This window comes from Siniperca chuatsi, linkage group LG5 (genome assembly GCF_020085105.1).
Source record: "Siniperca chuatsi isolate FFG_IHB_CAS linkage group LG5, ASM2008510v1, whole genome shotgun sequence".
In the NCBI taxonomy this organism is placed as follows: domain Eukaryota; kingdom Metazoa; phylum Chordata; class Actinopteri; order Centrarchiformes; family Sinipercidae; genus Siniperca; species Siniperca chuatsi.
In genome coordinates, this window is record NC_058046.1 from 29,867,062 (window position 1) to 29,884,608 (window position 17,547).

General features: G+C 37.5%; 1 protein-coding gene and 1 pseudogene across 3 annotated transcripts in view; one reads left to right on the plus strand and one right to left on the minus strand.

Annotated features, from left to right (window-relative positions):
* Positions 1-7,987: 7,987 nt before the first annotated feature.
* The window catches only part of LOC122876044 (metal transporter CNNM4-like), a 55,514-nt gene continuing 45,954 nt past the window's right edge, over positions 7,988-17,547 (minus strand). For 2 of the 3 annotated variants that reach the window (XM_044195887.1, XM_044195888.1), the window contains 2 exons: positions 15,799-15,977; positions 7,988-13,359 (listed from right to left, as the gene is read on the minus strand). In XM_044195887.1, the coding sequence (XP_044051822.1) occupies positions 13,102-13,359; positions 15,799-15,977 (437 nt within the window). In that variant the 3' untranslated portion in view covers positions 7,988-13,101. Of the gene's footprint in view, positions 13,360-15,798; positions 15,978-17,236; positions 17,294-17,547 lie in introns of all 3 variants that reach the window. The other variant, XM_044195886.1, reaches the window with a different exon arrangement.
* Positions 13,967-14,826, plus strand: LOC122876045 (annotated as a pseudogene).

Here is a 17,547-nt window from a genome sequence, read left to right on the forward strand (position 1 = left end):
CCTTATATTTAACGGACAAATATGAGAGTGGTATTGATCTTCTCATCTAACTAAAACGTATATCCAAAAATGCCAAGCCAGTGGATGAGTGCTGCACTTTAGAGTAAATATAATTTACTTTCACATACTAAAAGTGTACTGTCCAGCCAATCAGTCTTAAATTCATATTTAAAAGAAATATTTTTCACCAAGAACATGTGGGTTTATAAAGCTGATGACAAATCAATGAGTAAATGTTTGGAATTAGCCACTGGGGTCACAAGACGTTTAAACAATATGAGGGAAGCATCCTACACCCCTCTGCTGACCCTGTGTTCAAACTGTAAATTATTGAAGATACATTTTGATTAGTCACAGCTGGCTAAAAGTTGTTTCATCCCTGAGAAATACCAAAAAACTGTAAATGGGTAAACGTTCATCATATGAAATGCTAAAGTTTCTTATCTGCTATTTCCTCATTTTTCACATCTTTCACCAGGCCCTTTGGGGTTTTGAGGTTCTTTTGATGTGAAAAAATTCCACCTGCCATTGCTTGTTGTTTAGAGTTGCATAACAGTGGCTGAATCTGACATTTCTTCACTTCCCTGTTGAGCTGTGATGCAGGGGAGCTGCGTCACCCTCAGGGATATCAGTGTCTGAAGCGAGAAGGGCTGCGATAATATATACTGTTTCTATTTATATTATACACTGAGTGTGCTTTATATAAAAACTAAAAAGAACACAATTACTAAACAATAAACAAAGTATATTTTTGCAACTTATACATCATCAGAAAACCAGACTATCTTTCTTTTATGTTTAAAGTGTGTCTGAACTCATTCTGCCTGTAGAGAGAGGTACCAAAGATGGCCAATAGGCTTCTCAGCTGTTCATATACTGTACTGTATATTCAGCTTTGCTGATCCTAATTTGTGTTTTTATTTTGTTATTGGAGATTTAAGTACATTCAGTTTACTTATTCCATCAGAAAAAACACACAGTATCAATACTGCTATAGAGTACGTGTACCTACAAGTATAATTTCGTAACATCACAACTAGTTTGGAAGCCAATCAAAAGAGTAACTTAACATAATGTTACACAAGTGTGAACACATACACTAAGACTGGGCATTCCAGTGAAGTAGGAGACATCTTGTCTCCAGCAATTAATTCATAGAGTCTGGATTTTTCAATGAGGAAGAAGGTATAGATGTAATTTTAAGATTTTTAAATTAGGTAATTGAACTGTTTTGTGGAAAAATTATAGCAGACACAAAATTTAATTTATTTTTATTTATGTCTGGAGAGGATCTTTAATGGTTTGGTACAAATTAGAGCTCCATATTTCAATGCAAATTGCAAAAACAGGAAATATATACATTTGGACAAGACTAAAGAAAGAGTTCATTATATCAGAAAATTATATCTACATGTGTATTTAGCCAAGGGTAAAAAACATCTTTCTTAAAATTCTGTATTGAAGGTGTAGGAAACAAAGGACAATGATAACATTTTCACAACAAGCTCCGTTAAATCTATGTTGAAATTGGCAAAATTTAACAAGACTGCATGTTCAACAATCTCAGTGCCATAAGCTAATTAATTTCTGATCTGCTGCTACAAACTCTGAAAACTCTTAGTTCTTTTAAACTGAGGCTTAAAACTTGTCTGTTTGCCACTGCCTGTTATTAAATTAAATTTGGGGCTATTTATTTATATCTACACTACACTATAACTATAAAATACTTTTGACCTTTTACTGTTTATTATGTCTGATTCCATTTTAGCTTATTTGAATCATATTTTATTTGATCTTTTTGTACTTCCTTGTCCTTCTTTACATCTTAATGATTTTTATGTCTTATTTAAAACACATGAACTGCCTTGTTGCTGAAAAATGCCATACAGTACAAATAAAACTGCCTTGCCTTGCCTCGAGATACTGGAGCCTAGAGCTTACTTCTGCTCTTCATATTGAAAAAATTAAGTCAAAGCAATGACTTTCAAGTCTTAATTTAAAAATGTTTATTTTCATTATCAAACTTGTTTGGAACATTGGGGCAAAATCTGGACTGTCTTGTCTTGATCACAACATCCGATCGTCCAGTGCAGCCTGATCAACAGAAAAGTAGTGAAAAGATTAGATTTGTCTGGAACTGAAGTGTGTGTGTGTGTGTGTGTGTGTGTGTGTGTGTGTGTGTTTGTGTTTGTTTGTGTGTGTGTGTGTGTGTGTGTGTGTGTGTGTGTGAGTCCTCATTGACTATAATAGGTAGCGTGTGTTGTAACCACAATGACAGGTTGATGCTCTTCCGCTGTGTGAATCACTCTCCTCTAATTGCTGCTGACTCATGTTTTCTCTCCTGTTGGAGTTTCTTTCAGTGTTGGAGCAGCACTTTCACATCCCATTGACAGTTTTTTTTTTTTTATTAAATCGGAGGATGTGAGCAAAAGTAGAAATGACACAATGGAGTGACAGTAAAAATATCTGAAGAAATGGTTCATAATTTTATACTTTTACTGCTGAGGCAAAACTCAGAATCCATTGCAACAAATATGCAATAAGCAGAAATGTAGTCGACAAAATTCAAAACAGGTCTCGATGACCAGAACTGAGAAGTGAACTCAGTTCAGTGTCTCTTCTCTTTGGTTTTCCCTGAATGTGCATTACTGATGCACACCATAGAAAACTCTTACTGAAAAGAAAAATATACTACTGTAGCTCCTGCAATGCTTCCATAATTTCTCTTTACTAATTAGCACTAAACACAAACACCATTTAGCATTTATAAGCAGTATATAAACATTTAATACAGTTTATATAACACTATAATGTGGTTATAATAAGATATAAAGTATTTATTAATGTATTTGGGAATGTAGGGTTGTTTTTTGTTGTACTAGACTATCTCACTAGATAGCAAGATAACAAGATTAGTAATAGAAATGATGACATCAGAGAAGGAGATCTTAAGTTCACCACAGACTTTTTTGCGCCAACAAAGTAACACAACAGAGGAAGTGTTATGCACAGGAAGGGTACCTCATGTGTGCCAAGGAAAACCATTAAGCCAAACCTATCATTCCAAATGATCAAGTTTCTCACAGTTTCTCACGCAAGCATATTCTGTGGAGGGGAGTGCTTGGTTTTTTCCTTTTTTGACATCCCTCCACACCAACCCACTCTCACGGCAGTTTGTGAAATAGTCACAAAATTTAACCTGTAGATTTGTGTTCGTGGACACGAATTTTCAATTTGACACTCAGCACAACTTTCCAATGAAAACCAATGAGGACGAACGTAGTATAAAGAGCGACAAAGTCCACGCAGGGATGGAGGTCGAGGTGGGTAGGTTGAATGGATGGATGGATGGATGGATGTGTCAAACCCAAGTATTTCACGAGGGAGACCGGGATTTGATTCCTGTGTGAGAACAGAGGTCAACGTTGAATGTTTATTTATTCTAACCTAAACCAAGTAGTTTTGGTGCCTAAACCTAACCAAATTAGTCAATGTTGATTGTTTTAAGGAAGTACTTATTTTAACCCAAACCATGATCTTGATCATCAAATCAGCAAGCTTTATTTTGAAAGTCTAAGCAGACATTGCATATTTATTATTGCTAACTTCATGTCCACAAATCTTATAGACTGTGTTGGTGCACTAGACTGTGCACGTACAGCTTACAGTCTCACAACTGTTTACTTTCAGTAGACCATACTGTCGTCAGATACCCCCGATTACACAATGATCCAGATGTTTCCCGTCTCTCTTGTTACCGCCCCCAGCCTTGTATTCTTAAAAATGGATTATACATTTGATATCATATACCAGTAACATAACATAGCATGAAAACATTTCACATGCAGCAGAACCTGCCTGAACTGGATGCTTCCAACATTCACTTGACCCTGCCTTGACCCTTTCTGGTAATACTCAGACCTCAGACTTGCTTTCCCAGACTTTGCAGATAATAGAACACAGACCATCTGCTTTTAACCTCAACCTGTCTACGTGCAACAGCTCAGGTGCAGTGCCTCTGGAGCCCAATTTAGGTTGTTTTACAAGCATGCAGTGCAGTCTCAGCGAGGCCTGTATACACAATGGAATGGATTAACTATATAAATTAATATTTATCAATATAATATATATATATATATATATATATATATATATATATATATATATATATATATATATATATATATATATATATTGTAATATAAAATGTCTTCATGGGAGACATTTATTAATAAACACAATGCCCAACTATGGTTGTTGCTGTTGTGTATTCTTGTGTATTTTGGTCTTCTTCCTTCCAAACTTTATAATACTAAGTTTAAAATATATAAATAAAGACTCAAGAACTGTACTTAATTACAATTTTTAGGTACTTGTACTTAGTGTTAAAATGTTCTGTTAGGTTATACTTCTACTCCTCTACATTTCGGAGAGAAATATTGTACTTTTTACTCCACTACATTGATATGATAGCTGTACTTTGAAAATGATCATTTTTATATACAAAACATGTGATAATTTTATGAAATATAATGTATTATTATTGATTAAACTCCCAAACAGTATATAAAGTTAAAAGTTAATTTGTTACACCTCAACCAACTAGAACAAGTGCTTCTTATATATTTATGCATTAGTAATAATAATCCAATATTATAACACTGACAGAGGCTGTTCTGCTGTCTAATGAGAACTTTACATTTGGTGCTTTATGTACATTTTCTTGTATTACTACTTTACTTCTACTGATGTAAAATTATGAATTATGATTTTTACTTGTAAAAGAGGTTTTGCTCAATATTTCTTCCGCCACTGCTCTTCTATCCTGAGCCAGCTGGCATCACAGTCAAACGTTTGGGAACCTCTGGCCTGATTTAAATGGCGCTTGTAGGTGAGCTCAGCAGGGGTAAATCCTCTGCTGAGCTCTCTCGGGGAGTTGTGGTGGATGAGAGATGTCTAATTAATAAACCTCGCGATAAAAACACTTTCAGCCAAACTCATCTTTCCCTGTCTTCTAACAGAAGGTTTCTACATTGCACTCGCCCGGGTTTCTTTGACAAAAGGAAGTTTCATCGATGTAATTAGGTATTGTATTGTTGTACACACTGTATGTCCTCACCCTTTATTTTTTCTTCAACAGGTAACATCCTGCAGAACCAGTTTTACCTGGATAGTGACAGTATAGAGTTACAGGGAAGGTGGGGGGAAAGAGGAGGGGATGACACGTAGCATACTGCCTCCGACCCGCCGCAGCCTGCCCAGACAGACGACACGCACTCCATCCGGTGAGCCACCGGCGCACCTCTGCAGAACCAGTTTTATCTGGATGGTGACAGTAGAGGGTGACAGAGAAGGCGGGGGGTGAGACGCAGAAAACTGCCTCGGACCCGCCGCCGCTGCCATCACCCTGCCCAGAACAAAATTCCCAGTGATGTAAGAGAGTATGATCAGCAGCGCTGGGATTTCGCAAGTTAAAAATTCAACCTACCAAAACATCTGAATTTCACTTCCTCGTTCATATAGTCCACATGCGAGTCCTTCAAACCTGCCGCACTGGCAGCAACAAACAATACGCAACACGCAGAAGTGTCATCACCGAGTGTCATTCATCATGTTACTGTTTTCTTGTTTTACTTCCCTCAGGTGACTAAATACTGCTTCAAAGAATTTTACACACCAACAAGAAAAAGGGAAGGAACTAGTGAATAACTTGTTATAATAAGCAGGGGAAACGTTATGTATACCTCAAAATGAAGTGTTTAATTATAACATATGAGACACAACATTAGCAAATCAAGACGTATGGAAACCAACAAAAGGCAGACGTAAAGAAAAAAACGTAAGACGACAAGTCAAAATGTAACTGGATACATCAGTAAATAAAATAGTTTATCGTCAGTTGATAAAATATATTATATATACTATATATGTACTTTTGGGGGGTCTTGGCACACATCCTGAAAAGTTTGTTACAAATAAACAGAAACACATCAAATTGCATTGTATAAGGCGAGTTGGGCAGATACAAGTTAAACATTTTTGGAAACAAGATGCCCAGAAAAAGATCTCATGTACTGTGTTTAACTTGCCACAGAAACTGTATAACAAGGGTAAATATCAGTCACAATGGATTTCTATGGTTAAAACATTCTTTATGAATGTGAGTAATTATATTTATGGTACCATCCTGGAGATATCAATCCAGATCAAAATACATAAAATTTCACATTGACATCAGACTTTAAGTTATGGATCTTCAGTATCGAAATGGAGTTAATGATAGGCCTACCTAACTGCAGCGTTCAGCAGTTATGGTTAACCAGTTTTTTCAGTATTGTTCACTGGGGGGCAGCATTTTACAGGTGTGGTGGAAACGCAGGACTGTAAGTTTTCAATATGTTTTGTTTGTTTAGTTATTTTAATTCATTAAAAGAAAGAATTAAGAAAATAATTAGAATTGATTCATAAAACTATTTGTTTTAGGATTGTATCAGAGGGTAGATGTAACTTTTCCCATTAGTACATGGGGGCCAAGAGAGGTACAGCAGGTTATGTTAACACTCATTTGGCAAAAACGAATCTTATATACAAATGAATGCTGTGTTACACAAGAGGTGTGTTATTCACACATGATTAACAGTTGGCCTGGTTCATTTATGGTTGAATGAAAGTGCTGTTATTTCTCAAACACAAATAACATGTAGCCAGTTATACTGTATTAGATGCTATATACTACATAATACACTTTCTCATTGGCGTGACATTTGTCAGGAAACACTTTGATGCCCACTGATGTCCAACAAAAGCCAGTGAAAGACTTTATGGCGTGCGCCAAACCCTGCCATAATTTTAATTCAAAATAATTTTTAATGAAACACGTTTGTGATCTGATTAACAACCAATACACTCTTGCCAGGACTTGCACCTGGAATCTTGGACTGGAGGTGTTTCTTACAGCAGTTGACATTGTAGGCACTTGTAGCCATTCCAAACAGAAAGTGGGGATAACTCAGCAATGCTTTGGCTGATCAGCCTTAAACTGCATGTGGTTACTGAAGGACCACTCCTGATCACACCCATGTGACATAGTTATGGTGCCACCTACATTCAAAGAGGTATATTGCATTTTAACTTCTCCTGTGATGTCTTAGCAATACACTGAAGCTTCACAAAACGTACTGTTCCAAAAGAGATAGTGTTGTTGCCAAACAGGAAGTAAAGCCTTATGTCTGCAGCAATTGGTGTATTGGCTTGAGTTTCATAAGTAAACTGTAGCATTAGCCAAAAAGAATAAAGCAGGACACCGCAGGGAGTTGAACCCCATCTCACTCGAGACTGCACTCCATTGGGTCCTCAGTGATACACCCGCCAAGTGTGAAGTCGATTGGATTAACGGTTGTCCCGAAAATCAAAGGATTGACATACAGAAAGAAATACAGACATTCCTTCCTTTATAGTTAGATAACTGCAGGTTGTTAAAACTTTTTTTATTTTTAGAGGGAATTGTTTTTTGGGTTTTTTTTTTGCTTAGCCTTGCTGAACTAATCTGTCTAAATTTAGGTGTGTTAGTCATAACCTGCCACTTTCAAAGGAGAGATAATTGCATGATTATGTTCCAACACCTTGTACTTTATGTTAGATCAAGGTGACAAGTATCATTACTGTATGTTAGTTTGTGCTTGCTTTGATGAGTAAAATAGATTAGTTCATCAACACTATAGGATTAATCAAAGTAATAAAATTATTAAGAATATTTACATTTGTTAAAATAATAGTTACATTTAAGTAACTACCGAATATTTACCAATGTGCATGTTTGATCATTTGCATATTTATTTATTTACTTATCATTCCTTTATTGTATTGTGTTTGCCCATTATTAGGCAACAAGTGGCACTTTTGTGTTTTTTATGTGAAACATTGTATACAGTACCTCGTGGAATAAAGTCTAAAAAGTCCTCAGAAGAAACCAGGACAATCACAAAGGTCCATAGAGAAATATATCTCAGGTTTATTAATAACTTTCTTCATCTTCAAAACTAATTAAGACAGAAATTATAAAACACCTTGTTTCTCCGTTGTGTGGGGGTACTCAAACATGTACAAAAAATAACCAAAAACAGTCCTTTGAAATTAGTGTTTGTGTGTGTTTGTCAAAAATAATTCAGGAATGAGCAAAATATTTTCTTCCAGTAGTCATTAAAAGACAGTGAAGGCAACAGAACGGTGAGTCAGTGAGTTCCATAAGCTTAAAAAAAATTAAAAAAGCAGTGTCATGTTAAGGAGTCAGTGAAGAAGTGATTATGAAATCCTGGCCAGTAACAGTATTGCGACAGAGGTACTAAGCTAGCAACTTTGGCCAATTTCTAGCTTTTGGGAAAATACTGCTTTCCTTGCTAAAGTGCTTCTATTTTAAGTCACAGAAGACAGTCAGAAGATTTATTTACTTCCAATATGGAGAACAATGGGTAGTTCTTGTTTAAACGACATAAACAGAAACATTTCTCAGAAGTAGAGCTGCTGTATAGAGAAGAAACCCTTTTGGTTGAGTTAAACATCAGAACATTTCAAAATAAAGCTATCTTCATCACATATCACTAGCTTTTACTCAGATTTTCTCATAAAGGTCTTCTTTTGATAGTCTTTCTCAAAAGATTAAACATGTTGCTGGTGTTTTTTGTTCATATTCTAAGATAAATGGGTATCTACTGAACTGGATAACTTTTTTAAAAGATAAAAAATATGACTGTTTTGTCAGCATTTTACAACAATATATCCCATGATTGTTATCCAATGCCAGCCCCATTTGTGACCTCATACATTTCTCAATAACTGAGTCACAAACCGTTTTCTACACACACCTGTCAAAAGTCAAAACAGCAGCAGATTGTATCTTCAAAGGTATTTTCATGAGCTCACAGATGTCCACAGTCTGCCTGAAATTATGCAATGTTTCCCCTGAGGATAAACCAATGTTTAAATTCAATATTTCCACAGACTGCACCAGCCACTAGCCACAGCCTCCCCATAGATAGTGGAAATGTTGGATTTAAACTTTGGTTTGCTCCCAGCAGGCAAACATTTTATCACTTGGGGTTAGGGCTGCACGATATGGTAAAAAAAAAATGATATTGCGATTATTCTGACAGATATTAAGATTATGAGATAAATCAATAAATCACGATTAGTGGGAATGATCATTTCTGTATCACAATTTTAATTTTCACTGAGAAAACTATTAAAATCATGATGATGTGACGTTTGCTGAGGTCTGTACCAAACAATCATGTTTTCTTACACCTGAAGATTTGTAGGCCAGGGCAGCAATACAGTACTTCATTATAATGCTGTTGTCACACCTTTTACCTTTATCAAAAAATTGCAGCTTCTGAGATTTGGATATTGCACTTGGCCATATTGTGATCAATTGTGCAGCCCTACTTGGGGGAGACAGTGAACATGAAACCTGCTGCTGAAGGTTTTGACTTTTCCCCTACAATTTACGTTGGGATCACTATGTGACCAAATCACAGAGCTACATACGGAGTGCTGAGGTCACAAATGGGGCTAGCTGTTAACATGCTGTGAAAGTCTCGTGGAAACTGTAGTTTTTGAATGCTCACAACATAGATGTTCTTCTATCTAAAATTATGTGGTGCTCAAGCTTTACTATCCCCTCTATAGTAAACTTAGTTGCAGGGACTTCAGCTCTCGATGTTAGCTAGCTAGCTTAGCTGATGTACCAATTTCAAACTAGTTTTAGTAACTTATATTTGTTTAGGTAAGCTAGACTCCTGACCTTCAAAAATCAGTTTTAGTGACTTAATTAATAGACAAAGAGTTATCACCTGCGAAAAACCACCAAGTGACACTGTGAGCAATAGTTGAATGAAAAGAATTACATTTTTTTTAAATTTTTACATTGGGTTTGGTTTGGTTTTACTGTCATAAAACGATGTACACAGAACAATTTGTCCAAATATTAACCAAAAAACCCAATTATTAGGTCACAAAATAGTTAACTAGTAAAACAGCATGAATATCCCAAATACCAGTGCATAAAATGGGAATTTTTGTTTTTATTTATATTTACGTCTTTGCCATCATGTAGCCCTCTTTGCTAGTAAGCTAACTTTAAAAAAAACTTTATAAAAAAACTGTTTCCTCGGCTTCGTCCACTGAGGTTTAACTCAACCAGTAATATTAATAATAATCAACTCTGCTGTGATTTTACAGTTTTGAAACTCCACATTTAAATATGATTAGTGTAATTGTGAACATCTTCCAATTAAAAAAATAAAATGGATAGTACCACAGTATATTAAAGGATCTGGTAAATTTGACACCAGACTCAAACTGAAGTGTTTTTAAGGCAGTGTGAGGCACCCTGTGTTCAGGTGCTGCACCAGCAGAGTAGCCTGGAATTTACGGACTCAAAAGTACAGTAAGTGAATGTTCTTGTTTTTTTTATCTCCAAAACACTTGTGACATTTACTCTTTCCTAAGTAATGAAAACCACAAAATGAGATTCCTCAAAATAACAAGTCATTCCAATTCATTTGAAAACAGAAATGAAATCATAATTTTGTCATGCTTTGGTTTTAGATCCAAAGTGAAAAGTGCTTCGTAATTACTCTTTTAGGACAGGAGGAGTCATGTTTCAAGAAAATAGGGGACAAATGACAAGCTGACCAGAGATTGTAGTACAAACAAAACAGCGCTTCAGTAGTTTTACTTTTAGTTTAACTTCACACAGTTTGTTCAATGAGAGAAATGGATTTTAGTGCTTTGAAAACATGTCGGTGTTGTTGAGATTTGGATGCTGTTGATCTCAGAAAAGCAGCAATATAAAGAAAAAATCCACCTTCACAAACTCAGAAATCTTGAATTTGTGATGATCTGTGCCTTTGAAAATTAAGTGTTACAATTATATTGTTTCTGGTGTACCCACTTCCCTTCAGTGTGTATCGTCTACTCCTACTCCTGATGTCCTACATTTCCAAGAATCCCTTTTCACGACTGTTAGAGAGCAGATGGGAATGCATTGGATTCACCTGTGATTTATGTGTGAAAAAAACATGTAGCAATACTGACAGCACAGCAGCAAAGATGAGAAAAATTGAGAGCGATGCTTACTAAAAACACTTTTTGCGTGGCTGCATTGCATTCTTGTACATGTAGTTGTTCGTGTAGAAATCAATCTCTGCCATGGAAGTCTTGTTGTGTGAATGCTGAACATCTTCGCAGAAATAACAAGACTACAAAGCAACCCTTTCTCTTTGGTCTTAAAAACAAAAACCTGATGTATGATTTACTTTTCATGTTGTATATCATTAAAAAATAATCTATGAAACACCACTGTGACTGCGAGAAATCAGGCAAAGAAAAATCTATCAAAAGACACAAACATTTGTGGGAAGGTTTTTCCTTTAAAATCTCCTCAGAAGGTACAGTAAAATATAACTGGAGTGTGTTCTGTGAAAAACATGCATTGTGATAATCATGAAATATACAACATTGCTTCCCATAAAACTGACTAAATTTGGCTGATTCCAGAGCTGAGCGGTGCGTTTGGCTACAGAAATACAAACAACAATAAATGTCAAAGTTTGCTGCTCAGTATGCTAGAGTGACCCCCTTCCCCAAGATCTGATTTACAAAAAGGAAACCCAAACATAACCACTGAATGAATACAAAGGAACATTTAACATGTAAAATCCACAATGAGGCAAAATAAAAATCACATTTCTCATCCCCCCATTGACTATATATATATATATATATATATATATATATATATATATATATATATATATATATATATATATATATATATATATATATATATATACACACACACACACATCGAACTCAATAAATAAAGTCTCAGATTTCTATATCTAGTATTTTCTAGTCAGAATGTGATCAAGCTTCCCTCTTTTGGTTTCAGTTCCCACCAAGTCAGGTGATGGCCATTTTGGTCACATACACACATACGCACAGACAACCCACCCTCGCTTATAAAGTAGGAAAGGACTTGCCAAGTCTCAGTGCTCTCAAACATCTACCACCTTTGTGAAAACTGATTCCTATACGACCCTTCCCGTCTTTGCAGATCTGTCATCTGTGAAAGAAAACAAAAGATTTCACAGAGATGGCTGTTTGAGAGCAGGGTAGCCACAGTTAACGTACCCTACACATTTAACACATTCATAATAATCATATTGATTGTCTTAATCACGATACAGACTGGCTGTCTATCGCTGCTGAATCTCTTAACAACTCTGGGATAAAGATGCTGGGCTACTCACTGCTTCTATGCAGGAAACGAGAAGGAATATCCCCCCCAAAAAAGAGCATTATGTGTCTGTCTCACACAGAATTTATCAATAAATATCTCACTATAAATTTCTACGGAATATATATTACTTTGTTTGAAGTCCGCTGACATGCTCGAGTCGTCTTTGTCTTCTAGCTGTATGGATGGTAAGGAGGGGACGCGGGTTGCTACACATGCAGCGGTGGGTTGGTTTGCGGCTTTCGACCACACTTGCATGTACGTATGTCGGCGGAGGGAGGGGGGGAGGGCGGAGTCTCCCTGAGTCTCTAATTAGGGACAATGAAGCAGCACACACACATTTAAAAACACACACACAGAGGAAGAAACTCGTCTCTGAACGTTGATGGGCGAGAGAGGGAGGAGCTTTCTGGTCCAGACAAGCAGGTCCTTCAGATCTTTGTCGTCAGTTAATACATTAAGGAGCATGTGCAAACACACACACACACACACAGATATGTCTTTCTGTCGATGAGTAACCATATTTGATTGTTGGGTTTGTGGTGAGTCTGTTTATGATGGAAAAGTGGATGTAGCCACAATACACTTTGGCATGTCTGTATGTGCACGTGTGTTGTTTAATCCTTGCATATTTACACAACATGCATGCACATGGCTTGTCTCTTTATGCCTTGTCAGTTGTGCCAAGGCATGTGTCTGCATCCCCACAAACACACACACACCAACACACACTCCTCCCCACCTCAGCATACATTCGAGCACAGTAATGCATGCGTGAAAACGTAGGAGTATGGGGGGTTGGGTCAAATGCTGTTGTCCAACTGGCTGTGGTGGTTGGCTGTGTGCGGTGAATTCTGCTCGTTGAGGAGGAGAAGCGTCGTCTCGTCCGGTCCGTTCTCCGTGGGGGTGGAGTCCGCTCCCAGGTCCGTGATGGTGGTGTTGCCGGTGGTGGGGGGAGTGGTCTGATCCAGGCGAACCGTGTTGTGGCTGCTCTCCGGGGACTGGGGCGTGCTGTCCAGACGAGACGCCATCAGGCCATTCTGGTACTGGGCTCGCGTGATCTAGGAGGGGGGAGTTGACCCAAAGTTAAATTAATTAATTGTGCCCATCACAATTTAATAACGTCTTCAAATAATTCTTTTGTCTGACCAACAGTCCTAAACCAAATGATATTCAGTTCACTGTAATGTAAGACACTGAAAAGCAGCAAAGCTTGAACCATCAAATGTTTGGCATTTTTGTTTTTCAAATGACTTAAAAAATTAATCCATTATCAAAATAAGTTTTCGGTCGACTGACTAATCCATGTATTAACTGATTGCTACAGCTGTTGTTCAGACAATCATCCATTTTTTAAAAGTTTGTATCCAGCTTTACTCATGGTTAAGTTAGCTTCACAAGCGAGAGTTTACTGGTAACATGGGAGCATGGTGCTGTTGTTATGGTTACATAAGAGATAATACATAACAGGATGTTGTAGAAAAGGTTTCAGTCGTAGTCATCTGGACACTGTTTTCAGAATCAAGACGTTTCGGCTCCCATCCGGAAGTCATTCTCAATTGTGAATGACCACGGATTGAGAATGACTTCTTGATTCTGAAAACAGTGTCCAGATGACTACGACTGAAACCTTTCTCTGATAGAACACTCCTGGACGAATGAGGACTACACCGTCATATATCATAATAACTTCCAAGTCAAACCGGTTTGATCTTGTCTTAGTCCAAATTCAGATGTGCCTTTAGTAAAATGCACACAAAGTAGCATTTGCCTCATCACAGAGGCTGACATAGTCTTTCAGCTTTCATTAAAATGAATCTGTATCCTCTGTTCTCTCCTCAGTTTACCTGAACATGTCGACCTACATCCATCCTGCACCCAGCGCTGAGGCCAGAACTGTGGCTCTGGGCATCAGGGCACAAATCTCTACCTGTCTTGCCACAAGGATGGTCCCGAAGCAACCTTGCATCTGGAGGTAAAACTCATGACTCATGATTCTCACATAAAGATTATACACTTTGTAGTAGGCCTACTGTTAAAGGGTAAACTTAATCCCATATGCCACATTTCTCAAAGCCGGAACAGTGGCCAGGGAAAACTGATTAGAGCTACCTGGTCATCTAAATTGTTATCATCTGAAAGAGACACTGCACATTTATATATTAATTTACCTTTGAGCCAGAAATTTTGTCAAGTGTGATAGTTTAACCTTCTGACATTTGTCTTTTCACACCTCAGGCCGTGGAGGACAAAAACAGTCTGTTGAGTATCCGCTCGGACAGCGACATGGTGCGATTTCTCTTCTACAAACAGGACACCGGGTGAACATCAGCACCCTCGTGTCTGTCGCCTTCCGTGACTGGTACATAAGCACAGCAGTCGATAACAACAAGCCGGTGGAAATGTGCCTGGAGACTGCCCAACGCCACCGAACCTTCAACATCCAGCATCAGAGTTCAAACCTGCCAAGGGCATCCTAAGTGAAATGTGGATCTGCATCTGGGGAGTTTGACCCACTTACGATGAAAATTTTGCTATTGAACAGAGCGTAAAATATACTTCACTTCAGCTATTTTGATTCAAATAATCAGCAAAAATACTTTTTTTAAAGTACTATCACTGTCTGCTAGAAGGACTTCTGCAAGTTTTTCAGAGTGTCTATTTACTGTATGTACCAAGTACAGAAAGTGAAATACTTAGTGTATTGACATAATCAATTTTCACCACAAAGTGGCATTATTGTGCTGTCTGGTGAGTATCCTATGTATTTATTATGCTGTATGACATGACACACTGTTAATGCTTTTATCTATTAATTTATTTATCTATTTATACACCATTTTAACGTATATATTTATTTGGAAATCTGCTTACTAACAATTATTTAAATGATGTGCTGTGGATTTTTAATAAAGCCTTATAACTTATTTGGATTTGTGTTTTATATGCTCTCTCAGGATTTGGTAAATGACACACCTCAAACAGGGATAAATGACATCACAATAGACATTAGCTTTACATGAGTTGTAGTAGCCTCTCCTCCAACTCTTATGATTTCTGTTGCACACAGAAGATCACACTTCCGGAAAACAGTGTCCAGATGACTACGACTGAAACCTTTTCTACGATAGAACACTCCTGGACGAATGAGGGACTACACCGTCATAACAGGATGTCCTGCTATAAAAGAATACTGTAACAGAGAAGGTGGCAGAGACACCCTTAGCTTTTTTACCAGGACTCTTCAGAGCGCACTATGGCTATGACTATACCTCGGACACTTAAATCATCAATTTTTTAAAGTTTGTTGGTAGTCAGTGTAACTCATGTTCATGTCTGTTTCACCACATAGTAGTTTAGCATGAAGCAAAAGTATTGTTTCTCTGGTTATCTGCAGTTTGATATGCTGAAATATAATGGCATGTTTGCTGTCCTTTCTAGGAAAATGTTTGGGGACCCCTCACTCACTAATTCAATCAAGATTAAAATTCATAACCAACCTTGACAAACTGCAGGTCAGTGAGAGCTCGGACGTAGAAGTCGGGTGTGTACTGCTGCGAGGGGATGCTGTTGTTGAGCTGGCTGTTGCTGCCGCTGACGGAGAGCGACTCTGTCCGGTCGGCTCCGCTCAGAGAGGCTGTACGGTTCAACCCGCTGAGGTGGGACGGTGAACGAAACTCTGCAAACACACACACACACACACAGATTTACGCACACACAGAAAATGTTATTAACAGCTCCTGTTAGCAATGAAAGGACAGAACTGTGTGATACAGATCTATCAGGACCGTCCTGCATACATACATAAAATAGGAAACACTGTCTATCACTACAGAGAGCTGCGGTGTGGGCTTTACACTACTGTTTCAAAGCCATTCGAATTAATGGCTCTACGGTGCCAACACACATCAATGGAAGACCTTGAGAGCACAAGATGCAGTGTGGGCTCAAATGCAGGTTAATATTAATGTTATGAATGAATAAGACAAATTAATGGTATGAATGAATGAATGAGACTAATTAGTGACACAAGTTCTAACAAATGCACAAAATATCAATAGTAACATCTAAACAAAAAAGGAGTTAATGTTCCGTTATTTCAAACAAACTCATGACCATCTCTACTGTACATACCCTTTGTTTCACTATCACAGCAGCAAAGTGGTGTCTGCCCACACCCAAAGGCAGTGACACACTAAATTTTCCAACAGCATAACAAGCAGTGACTCAGTTTGTGCTTTAAGGATTCCTCACACCAACCAAACTTGTCATTCACTCACATATTTACAAAGTAGATAGTATTTTCATTGAATGTTTGGGCAGTGCAAGACGCAAACTAACATATGGCTTATTAACAGAGGTGGAAACAATATTCAATACTATGATCCCTCAAAAGTAAGTTCAATTTATTCAGGTTAGGCCAAGATTGCTTAGTTAATTTTGTCCGTGATCCAAAGTGAAAGTGAAAACATGCTTTAGAGTACACAACTGAAACCTTAAGATGTCTCCAGGGGGTTGGGTGTTAAAGAGCCAACTATGAAAACAAATTCCACTCAAGATCACTGTTTTTCCATTTGGGTTTTAAAGGAGGACAATGTCCAAGAGAAATTACGGAACCAAATACAGTCCAAGTTAAAGAGACAAATCAAAACAGCTGGCACTACTTCCAGCAGGTTAAGTCTGCTCCTGTAAGACTCTTAGCCATAGTTGTTAACAGTTTCTTGATAACATTAACACTTAATAATTGTCTCAAAGCCTAAAAGACTTATTTTAAGCTAGTTATTCTCCACCTCTGCTCCAACATACGGAATGACTAACATTCACAGGTGTCATCCAGCTTAGTTTAGTTCTTACTGTGGCATGCTGATTTCATCCAAACAAAATCATTGAGTCACACACACTTCACACACATGCTCTTTACCAGCTGTGCATTATTACCAGTAGCTGTGAGTCTTCCAGCAGAGGGCCTCAGTGAGTCATAGGAAACTGTTTTACCTGGACACGTCAACTGCGTTAGCTTTCAAGGAATTAAGCTAGCTACTTAATCCTGGATATCTACAGCTAATTTTCTGGTTAGTGGTTAGATTTCACTTAGTTACGAGACAATTTTTATTATGTTGATATTCAAGACAGTAACTTTTAAGATCAAGTAGGCAACTTTTCTTCATTTAGATCCAGTAAACTTGTGCTTAAAAGTCATCTACAACTTAAAAACCATACCTAACCAAAGCACTCAGTACTTATTTAGC